This window comes from Trachinotus anak, unplaced genomic scaffold (assembly GCF_046630095.1).
Source record: "Trachinotus anak isolate AG129_WGS33_773 ecotype Australia unplaced genomic scaffold, CSIRO_AGI_Tana_v1 ptg000016l, whole genome shotgun sequence".
Lineage (NCBI taxonomy): Eukaryota > Metazoa > Chordata > Actinopteri > Carangiformes > Carangidae > Trachinotus > Trachinotus anak.
In genome coordinates, this window is record NW_027273867.1 from 3,191,718 (window position 1) to 3,203,735 (window position 12,018).

General features: G+C 41.7%; 1 protein-coding gene across 4 annotated transcripts in view; it reads right to left on the reverse strand.

Annotated features, from left to right (window-relative positions):
- Window positions 1-12,018, reverse strand: part of LOC139634012 (retinoic acid receptor beta-like) — a 94,272-nt gene that overhangs the window by 17,406 nt on the left and 64,848 nt on the right. For all 4 annotated transcript variants that reach the window (XM_071500230.1, XM_071500231.1, XM_071500228.1 and 1 more), the window contains one exon: window positions 7,047-7,207. In XM_071500230.1, the coding sequence (XP_071356331.1) occupies window positions 7,047-7,207 (161 nt within the window). The remainder of the gene's footprint in view (window positions 1-7,046; window positions 7,208-12,018) is intronic.

The following is a 12,018-nucleotide window of genomic DNA, read 5'->3' on the forward strand; positions in this document are numbered from 1 at the left end:
AAGCTGGCTCAGTGAAGAGTCCACGCACAGGGTCTACTAAATGCAACTAGTTTATTAAAAATAAAAAGTAAGACACATTTGCAATTGGGTGTGGAAATCAGCAAGTTTAGCCATGGAAGCAGCGCATGGATGAGTGGCATGTCTGCTGTGGAGGTGTTGTATGTGCCAAAGCAAACAGTTGCTGAAATAAATGGATGTCAAGAGTTGGAAGGTAGAGGAGCAAGTAAGCCCGGCTTGTATAGTCCAGAAGGCCCAGGTGGACTGCATCAGCTGACAACCCTCCCTGTCAACCAATGGCCTGCTGAGGTCAACCTCCGAGGCAGTGGGAGAGGCGTCACAATCATGAACAAATTCATGAAATAAATGTACTATTGTTCACTCTGTCTATTTCGACCATAGACTGTAAATAAAGATGGATGACGTGACGTCATTCATAGGTTTCTGAAGAACGACTTTGCCACTGCCTGACTCCATCGAACTCCCGGCTAATCCAGAAATGGATGAGCGGGGTGTGTGTGGAGCTGAGACTTTGGTGCATGTCACTTTGTGGCAAATATACACTCACTCACCTGTCACTCAAAGCAGCATGTCCTCAATTATGCAGAACATTAAGCCTTAACAAAAATGAAACAGATGAAACAGTTGTCATGAAGAGGGAAATTAGCTATAGAGACTAAAACCTGTTTTAATACCAGATTGTAAACATGTTTATTTCTGCTGTAAAGCTGGGCATTTTAACATGTGAGTCTGTGAGGATTGACTCACTGTTGGAGCCAGACTCTAGTGGCCGTTTTGAAGAAGTGCCATTTTGGCTTTTTCAGTCTCGGAAGTTGCTGCTTGATTTAGACAAAACAAAATCAAACTTAGAGAGTAAAGTTAAGTCATTTATAACACAAACAATTGGTCGTTAGGTACGCCCATTCACAGCCTATTCACGTGGCTGACTGACTGGCTGGTGATTGGTCGACTGAACGTGCTGATGCTCTTTCTTGCCCAGAGCCAGAGCTGGGCGGGAAGGAGAGGAGATAAAGTCTGTCCAAAAAGTCACTAGTCATTAAAGGGTCTTTAAAGTCGCCAAATCTAGTGAGAAAACTGTTGAGTTGCCAACACTGCTCAGTAGGAAACCTCCTTAAAGGGGCTAATGTGTTGATGATCCACTTATAATGTGGATTTAATGTGCCAATGCTGACATTCTTTAGTTACTTATTAAGTTTTTTTTTTTTTGCTATTTATAGTCTACATTTGATACATTTGAAAACTGAAAAGTGCTCATGAAAATTTTTCATGAAAGTAAAAAATTAGAACACCTGTACTTTTCATAGCAGAGGTTATCACCTTGTGTTGTTTTTCATGAGTGTACTCGGTTAAATTTGATTTGGATGCCTTCTGGAGAAGAGCCCGAGGGGCGGAGCTGGAACACACTGGAAGCATCATACACACCGTCTTCACATCACTTTTTCTTTAAAGGAAGAATTATAGAAACACAGCCTCAGGTCTTGGGTTAGGTCAGGTCTTAAAGGCTTGAGCACGGAGAGGGTTTGGGTTTGGGTTTTATTTTCTTAACCACTGGATCTCATTACACCACTGTTTGAGATCTGCGTTCACAGATCTCAGCTGATAATTTAGTGAGTATAATACTGTACCAATACAAATGATGACTAAACTGTTGTCTAAATGCTATTTACCTTTATAAGGGCAGTTTTGAGTACAATCCTTGTAATACTTTTTCTTAATTTTTTACTTCTTCATGTTTTCTTCCTAACTTCCAAAGATAACACTGTCAGCATCCCACTTTACTTGTTAGAAACTTGTTGAAGCTCTGTCTCTGTCTTGCTTTCTCCCATATCACTACACCATCTCTTAAACCAGAGTAATGCTCCCCTTTCTTTTTTAGCTTCACTGTTATCAGCACAGAAGAAGAGAAACATTCACAGTGGTGATTCTGCAATGGTTGAGAAAAACGTTTTGTTGTTACAAATTTACTATGGATTAGGGATGCAACAAACAAAAGAAAAAGAGGGAGAGAAGGGACCATCAGAGCAGAAGATTGTGTGAAAACCAGATTCAGACAAAGAGGGGAATGAGCAGCAGTTGGAGAATTGTTTGGGTGGAGAAGAGGAAAGCTGTGATGTGCTGGCTAACGGTGGGGACTGAGCATCTGATGACCATTTTGCTTCCTGATGGTTTACATGGAATAGCCCATCTGTTCTACATGAGTGAGTCTCCACACGTAGCAAGGACACACAGCACATACTCACACTGAGGAGGGACAATCTTTACAAAATCTACAGTGTAGGCTGGACATTGGAAAACCCAAGACAGGATCAATGTTTTGATGTTTAGACATTTTAAACTGGAACATATCAGGTCCCTCATTGTATAAAGGTAGATGTCCATGTGTTTGTGACTATAAAGCAGGTCTAGGTTCTATATCAATACTGTGAAAGTATCAAAGCCTCAGTCCACAGAGAAATGCACACAGCCTGTATTCAGAAACTGAGCCTTAAAACCAGCCGTCAGGACTTCTGGAACTTTGTGATGTCACAATAAAGCAGTCACCGCCCTCAGCCATGCCCAAAGCCCCGCCCACCTGGACCCACATCCAGCCTTGCAGGATTTGGTTTCTCTGAGCGTTTACCTAAAATCTGCTATATTTTTATTGGATCACTCAGAAAACAGAGACACGTTGTTACTAGAGCTCCAGAGAGAAGCCTGAGAGAGGAGATGTAAAACTACACTGAGATGGTTTTTGGTTCTTCAAACCACAAATATATCTTCTGATGGATATCAACACTATCAACACATAATAATTATTATAATAGTAATAATAATAATAATGACCTAATTCCATGTGCTTTGGCTGCACACTTGTCAAATGTTGTCTTTAAACAACATAGTATTGTATTTCTCTTTTAAACTAATTCCCTATTTTTGTTCTTATTTGAAGTTTTAAATTAAGCTTACTTATCCCAGTTGTCAGGAAACAATTGAAATTTTGAATAAACTATTTGAAAATGGTAAATAATTGGAATCAGCTAATAAAATACCCCCCCATGTTAAACGAATGAAAGTTGCTCTATTTGTACAACTGAAATTTAGATACAAACCCCCCCCCAAATTTCCCAGAAAATGACGTACCAAATTCTATAGGGCATGATTTCTGGAGGACAAACTCAGACTGACCATGTGAAGGAAGATGAGGCAGGTTTTACAGACCGACTCCCCTGAAGCTGCTGAACAAAAAAGAGGCAAGTGGAAAAAATGACTATTATCACATCCTTCAGTGAAAATCCAAAATGTGCTCAATATGTTGGCAAACTTTAACATCAGTCTACGGCCAGCCCCTGGAGCTGTTTCAGTGTGAGAGGGCTCGAACACAGCAGCACCCTCCAGCTGCCGACCAGCCCACTAATGTGACTGTGAAGACAGCCACAGCACATCAATCCCCCTGAGGTTGTTACTGTGAGGCAGTTAGCGCTGTGGCTGCTGGACACTGTCACGAGCAAACAATCTATTGTGTGGCCACCCAAGAGAGAGAGAGGGAGATAAAGGGAGACAGAGAACAGTAGAGAGATCATTAAATATGATCTGGGGTTAAGTGAGAGGCACATTAGGGCTGTGCTTAAATCACAGACAACGAGCTGCAGTCGACACAACAGCACTATGGATGCACATTCCACTGATTGACGTCTGATTTGATGGGGATGAAGAAGGTAGATGTGCTGAGGCGTGTGTCTCTGTGTGTGTCTCTGTGTGTGTGTGTGTGTGTGTGTGTGTGTGTGTGTGTGTGTGTGTGTGTGTGTGAGAGAGAGAGAGAGAGAGAGAGAGAGAGAGAAAGGGAGAGTGTGTTTGCACAATGCACATATGTTGGGGGGTTGGAGGTGGCTGATATTAAAGCAACTTATCTTGCTCTTCCCTCTGGCTGGGAAGGAGAAGGGGAGGAGAGGAGGGAGGACGATGAGATTTTTTGTGGCTGGATTTTTTTTTCAACCCCCCCCCCCCCCCCCTGCAATTTCAGTCAATTACACCAGTCCCATAATTCAATACAGCCAAACAAGGAAGTTGCCGGGGAATTGTAATTTCATTTAAGAACATTTAACCAAACAAATTAGAGAAGTTGCAGCATTAGAGAAGAGACTGGCAGTAAAGAAATGAGCATTGTGCAGTGCTCCTGTGCACAGATGCAGAAAGAGAAAAGGCAGTAAAAGCAGCCAGCACCTGTGACGGATAGTGATGGCAGACAAACTGTAATGTGGCTAATATCTCCACACCGGGCATCATGTACTGTAGAGCAGCAGCTGCTGCCTGGAGCCACTGGGCCCCACCGAGCACTAATGTTTTATTTTGTCTTTGAAACTCCCCGGCTCGTTTTTCATCGCCATCACTGTCAATGAAGCATTATTCATTGTTGAGCTAAGCCCTCTCACTCGCGCAGCTATCTCTGCTAACCCAGCAATGAACTCCTAAATCACTGCAGACTAGGATTTAAATATTTCACCACATAATTGGAGCTTTAACCTAATCTGGGGGCGCAGGAGCTTCTCTTCTGTTTCCAATGAGGAGGACTCAAAAGGCGCATCAGGATCCAATCGCTAATAATAAGGAACTTCTCACAGTCCGTGAGCAAGCATAATTACCACTGATCCAGATTAAGGCTTTATCTGAGGCCTGACTGCCACTCCAACAAACAGCAAACACTGACTAATATCATAACCGGGGAGCAATATTTTTGCTGTAATGTCCTACTATTTTCAGCTGTGGATTTTGCTTCAATACAGACTGATTATTTTGTAAAATCAGGAAGTGTCTCGTGGGAGAGTGAATGGGATGAGGGTGGAGTAGAGAAGGGTTACAGCGATTAGCAGCTTTGTGTTTGGACTGAAAGGAGAAAAAGAGAGTTATGGAGATGGAAACTTGCTGTACATCGAAGTAACAGCAGCAGCGGTGTACAGCTGCACACAGCGGAGAGCTAATAGCTGCACTATGTGCCAATTTGCTCTCTTTCAGCATTTCTTACTCATCTCCACTGTCAGTGACTGAATGATCTTCATCACTGCAACAAGAGAGACATTACTGCACATTATAGCTGCTTGGTAGATTTGTTTATTATGGTATAAACAGTATTTTACATGATGGACAGGTGTCATGAGATTTTCCAAAACAAGCTCCACTAAATCATTAAACACACACCTCCCCCCTCCTGCTCTCCAACGTTCCCTACAGCTGAGTGTTTGTGGAGCGCCTCTGTCAATCACGGCTCACTCCCACCGACTGTAATCTATATGTAAGTCAACTTAGAAACAAACACATTAGACGCTGTCAGCTGCCTGCACAATGCTGCCATGCCCATGTGTCAATCAAAGTTCTGCTACCCAGCCATCCTACAACTCCAACTATTTGTCTGACAAAGCATCACAAAACGCAGCTGAATGGCTGAATTCAACAGCTGAATTTACAGTGTCAAGTACGTGCTGGAGCTCACTCTGGAGGTTTGTACGACCTCGAACTTTTGCACTGAGTCATGACAAGCGCAGAGCTGTCCCTCATGGGAAGGAGGAGCTCGCTGTCACCCAGATGAAGGGAAGGCACGGTCTTCGACACAGGGTCAGATGCTTTGAGACAGGACAGCAAGGGCAATCCTTCTCCAGTGCCCTAATCCATGCAGGGCAGATTAGCATTCCCTCACTATCTGGTCTGTCATGGGTTGTTAGTTTAGCACAGTGTCCAGTGTTTGAAGGTTCAAGGACAGCACAGAACTGCCATCCTTGACTTCTGCTTGGATACGACAAGGGCAAATAAAGTATTTAATAAAGCCAAAAAAAAAGCCTTTTCTTTTTTTTTTTTTGACATAACCTAGCAAAAAGTTGGTGAGACATAAAAGGTACAGAGGACAGAATGGACAGACATGTAGACGACAACAGAAACAAAACAGTTACAGAGACATAAAAATGACAAGAATATGGTGTGTATGGTATGTTTGCGTGCATGTGTGTGTGTTTGTGTGTGTGCGCGTGTTTCAAGGTCTATATTAGAGGTTATCATATGTATCTGTGTTTGTGATCCTGGGTAGACTGGTTTATGGGGTAGAGAGTGTAGCATGGTGGCATGTAGGGAGACGGTGAAAAATAAAGTATAGTGGAAATTAATGATGCAACCTGAATATAATTAATTGTAGAAAGAATGTAATAATAATAATAATAATAATATTATTATATATTTTTTAAATTACTTATTTTATCGTTTATACTTTATTTAATATAATAATATTATATTATAATAATATAAATTAATGTATTACATAATAATAAAAATAATTATATAATAACGTTACATAGTGATGAGTGGTGAGGTCATGTCGGGCTGCCATGGAGGCGAGCAACAGGATTGACACCCAGGTTAGCTCTGTCACACATGAAACTATTGCTTGGTTTACAAAAGCAGATAATAGGAAAGTGAATTAGCCCTATTTATTCTAAAAAAACTAAAAACTAGAGGCTCGAGTCAGAGTCAACCAGGGAAGCTGCCTGGCTCACAAGCATTTCCCTGTTGAGGGTTTGATGTTGGAAGCTACGTCTTCCATTCTTCACAAATCTTTTTAGATTTCCCCTCTCACTGTTGCAACATATAAAAACTGGCAAAAAACAAACCCCGCTACCGTCTCAGATCTGCCTCAACAGAGGGAGCCTGGGGGAGGATATGTTAAATGCACAGTGTTATATGTTAGTTGCACAGTGTTATTATGATGCGCAACTGTTACTGTCTTTCTGAAGAAGATGTGTTGGTGAGGATTTGCCTGGACAGTCAGTGTTGTACATCTGAGCTCAGGAGCTGCATTAGATGGGGATTTAGAGTACAGTACAAGAGATTGATTATCATTATAAGCTCTGCACTCAAGGCTAGTTTACAAGATCGGATCAAAGAGGCAAACCTTGTAACTGGCCAACACAGAGCCAAAGGATCAAAGAAAGAGTAGCTGTTATGTTTATGACTCAAAAAGAGGAGCACTTTGATTGATCCACTTAATAGATGTAGGACAGTAAACTCACCGTGGTGTATTTACCAAGCTGGCAGAGGGAGGGGAAGGTTTCTTGATGGGCCTTACGTATCTTTTCAATGATGCTCTCCAGCTCGGCTGTCAGCTCATAGCTCTCTGCCAGGTCTGGCTTTGGGCTCTCTTTCTTCTTCTTATTTCGGTCATTTCGAACAGCTGAAGGAGAACAGAGGATTAGGATTAGCATCAACAATGAAGATTGCAAATGGATGACTTGATTATCATAGCAAATGTGGATGTTGGTGAATTGAAATTAAATATAGGACAATTTTAAGAGGAGCATCAGAACTTTGTTGCATTTAAGCATTTTTCTGGTTTTCTTTTCGGGGATGCAGCAAGTTGTGAAGTTATAAACTGAGACCTTATATAAGGACGGAAAGTTTGGAGCTGCAGACTGTTCTGTCAGCTGAACCACTCTCTGTCAGCTTAGTGCCACTGGCAAAGTCTCAAAAAAGGGAGAAAACAGACGTAGCTGTGAAAACTCAAGTGCTTCACAAATGGATGGTGTGATTTGTGTGGCCATTTTAAATTAACTTCCCATTAGCATTCATTTCCTCTTAAAGCTAATCTGGTACTTTTCTAGGTAGCTCATCCGGAGTAAGTTGAGGTCAGAAGTGTAAAGTAATATGACAGTGGGTGTTGGTTTGGTTTTAACAGTTAGAGGGACACAGAGGGATTTCCTAAGACCCTAAACAAGTTTGGCAAAGTGAGTACTTTCAAAATATTTCCATTTGATGCAACTTTACACTTCCACTTCCACTCTTTACTCCTCACTTCTCTAGGATTCTTAAACCTTTAAAAAGGTTTTGCTCAGAATGCAAATATTTGAGATGCTGAGTTACTGTATGTACTGTATGTACCTACAGTGAGTGGGTATATACTGAATATTAATAAAATTCTAATTCTGAGCATTAAAAATCCGAATATCATTTGAAAATAAGGAATGGAATTCGAATGGGAATACAAAGGAAGAATGACAGCCCTGAACTGATGAAGCATAGTTGATCACACGGTTGTCAAGGAGAAGATGACGCAGACCTTTATCTATCGTTGAAAAGGTAATTCATGACCCAGGGAAGTCCTCTGAAATATTCACAGCGTTTGCAAGATTCGTAGGAGGAATTTATGTACCTTGAAACTGCCAGGACATGTTCTTTTCTGGTCTATGATAGCCTGGTTAGGGCTGTAATATCTCTCATAAAGACAGTGCTACACCATAATGTTTACTGCTCTGTCTTGACTTATTCCATCCTGTCTGCAGATTGAGCAGGATGTTAGTCTGATATTTGGTGACATCGCCTCTGCAAAGTTTCTGGAGAAGTGGCCAACTGTTTACAAGTAGAAAGTCCTGGAACAAAGCTGTGGTTTCACACAGACAGACGAACTTCAAGGCCTGGTTCAAAATGCTGAATCCACACCAGAAGTGGGAAGTGGTAAAAATATAAAAAATAGAATTAATAGAATTAATGTTAGCTTTAAGTGAAAATTTGTTTATGAATTTTTACTTGTATTTCAAGTACAGAACAGTAACATGTTGTCCATTTTGATCATTGTCCACCTTCTGCCATGCAACATGCAATACCTTGAAGTTTTTCTTCGATTTCTTCTACAAACAGGATCCTGTAAATGTGTATAATTTCTTACAAACCATCCATCCATCCATTTTCTACCGCTTATCTGGGTCTGGGTCGCGGGGTAGCAACCTCAGCAGAGATGCCCTGATCTCCCTCTCCCCTGCCACCTCCACCAGCTCCTCAAGGAGAATACCGAGGCGTTCCCAGGCCAGCCGTGAGATATAATCTCTCCAGCATGTCCTGGGTCTGCCCCGGGGTCTCCTCCCGGTGGGGCATGCCCAGAATACCTCCCCTGGGAGGTGTCCAGGTGGCATCCTTACAAGGTGCCCAAACCACCTTAATTGGAGGAGCAGCGACTCTACTCTGAGCCTCTCTGAGCTTGACTGAGCTTCTCACCCTATCTCTGAGGGAGAGCCCAGCCACCATCCGGAGCAAACTCATTTCGATTGCTTGTATCCATGATTGGTCACTACCCATAACTCGTGACCATAGGTGAGGGTGGGGACGTGGATGGACCAGTAAATTGAGAGGTTTGCCTTCTGGCTCAGCTCTCTCTTCATCACGACAGACCAGTTTAGCGTCTGCATCACTGCTGATACTGCCCCAATCCGCCTGTCCAACTCCCGCTCCCCTCTACCCTCACTTGTGAACAAGACAAGATACTCTCTTACAAACCACAATTTATGAAATTGATGTTTGCCTCACTAAGGTCAGTCCTAGAGTTGCAGAATTGACAGCTCTAATGCTGCACTGAGTTGATAGAGATGTTGTCTTTTATTTGCAAAACCTCCCAGGAAAATGCGAATTCCGTGACTGGGAACTCGAAGTTGATCCAAGGACTTTTTTTTAATGAAAGACACTTCATCTCAATGAAACAAACAAACCTTGTTCTGTTTCTGGTGAAGGCCCCACTGCAGCTGAAGAGTTAGCACAAGTAATTTTGATGACTTGCCATCAACAAGTTCTGTCTCAGTCCTTCTCAATAAGAGTAGCCAAACTTAAAACAAGCAGATGCAGGTGAAACAATGTAATGTTTACACACAATTTTGAAAACATTATAGTTTATTTAGAAATACCATTAATATAAAGAAGATGATGCAGAGTGATTTCTACAGGTCAGTTCCTTGCAATTCAATTTTTATTTACAGCATCAAATCACAGCAGAAGTTATCTCAGAGCAGTTTTCATACAAAGCAGTGGCTTATCTCGCTGGCTGGAGAGTGACTGGCTGGAGACTGGCTACGATGGCTAGCCAAAAGTCAGTCAATATCAGAATAAGAAATTATTTTAGTGTCATTTAAGTGTCAAGCATTACACAGACTCCAACAACAGAGCAGATGAGACAAACTTAACTGTGACAGTACAGTCAAGCTGGGAAATGGTATGTGCAGTATGAGCGGCGCATTCCTCTATAATACTTAAATACATCTAAAATACTTGATCCATTTGTGCATACTGAAATACTGGAGAGGCTTAGAATTAGGCTCCACCTCTATGATAAGTCAATGTATGGAACTATTGTCTATGCTAAATACTGTGGGATCATGGGAGTTGTCTTCACCAGCATTGCCGTAAGCCTCTCTCGGTGTGGATTCCTTCAGTGTCAGTTGTTCAGGAGGTTTTCACCTGGAGCTGAGTTATGTACAGAGGTTCCATTCTCTCCAAATTAAACAGACCTGGTGATTATAACTGTTAAAAGCAGTGAAAGCATTTCATATTTAAGTGATATTTTTCTGACCTGTTTATATATTTTTCCTTCTTACTATGATAACTTGCGAGACAGACGTTCAGATGTTTTTACCACTAATCCACCAAGCAGGCAAGTCCTGGGAAGGACATTTTACTGCATGTCTTCCCTCTTCTTTTTGTTAATCTTTAGTGGTTTTTACTGACAGCTGATCAGCAGGGGTGTCTTCCTCTCCATGACAGACCAGGGGGTTAAAAGAAACAACAAACAAAGCAGTTTCACTTTAGAAAACAGTGATTTGTCGCTCTTCAGCAGACACAGGGCATTTCACAGTTGATACATGGACATCCATAAGTGGATGGGACTTGCGCTGCCATTTGCCTGGCTGTTTTCTTTGATAACTTAAGATCCAGATGTCTGATGACTGAAAACCTACATCTGGTTAAAATACTTAGTTGGAAATGACCAAGGTGTAAAAGGTGTATCTTAAAGTGTGGCTTGAGAGTCATGGGAAAGGTGGTGTTACAACTGCGGCCGTGTTTTGGTTGTGTATTTGTGCTCTCTGTTTCTGGTCTCGAAGGCTACGTGACCTGTGGCAGGTGGGAAAGTGTGTGTGTATGCTATACACACACTTGTGTGTATGATTGGTAGACTACACCATATCCTGCAGCTGATGGGCTGATTTGTTGTTATTTTGGCTTTTGCCCAACCTCTTAGTTTTATGATTGGAAAGCACTTTTAAATAAAGACAACAGTTGTTAACTACCAGCAAGCTGTTTCTGTGCATACTCGAGACTTGAGGAAGATGGGTGTGTGCCCCCCTAGCTCCCTCCTCCCAAACCTCATAGACAGGACATAACTACATGGATAGATTTTGTTTTGGTCCACTAGGACCAAAACCTCTCGCCACAAGATCAGCTTCTTCCCATCTGCCATTAGCCTTACCAACAAGGCTTGAGACCCCCACTGTCACTGACCCCACCACCCAACCCCCCCATAGGACTATTGCACATTCTCCTGTCATTTTGCACGATGTACATATCTGCATTGTATATATTTATATTTTCTATTTTGATATCAAGTATCTATGATATCTTTTCACATCTTTAGTGTAAATATTTTATTTTATTTTATTGTTAAATTTTATCATTTATATTAAGTGATATTTTTCTGACCTGTTTATATCTTTTTCGTTCTTACTATGTTTACTGTTTTTGCACCAAAACACCAAAACAATTTCCTCGTATGTGAAAACTAACTTGGCCATAAAACAGGTTCTGATTCTGACTGGAGATGAATCTAGTAGGCTGTATCTTCTCCTATAGGCATTATGGCAGCTGGGTATTGGAAATGTCCCTTGCATTAAATAACACACCATAAAATATTTTCCAAAAATATAAACAGTTGCCTGTCCTTTGCTTCATTAGGTGCAGATCTTTGAACTCTGCCACAGCAGGAGACTCAAACAAAGCAATCGAGTTTATTACTTAACACACAGCACGATCTTCACACGTCTCTGGTCAGCCACACGCTCCCCTTTAAAATAATGAGCGAAGCTGGAGAGAAAGAGCTATATGCCCATTGTCAGCGCTGAGACACCCAAGGGACCTTCCTTGGCTGACAAAACAACAGTCACATCCTCTGCCCTAGTTTACCATAAAACCCCTTTATACTCACGCACTAAAGTCAGGGTTGGAAAATTTAAA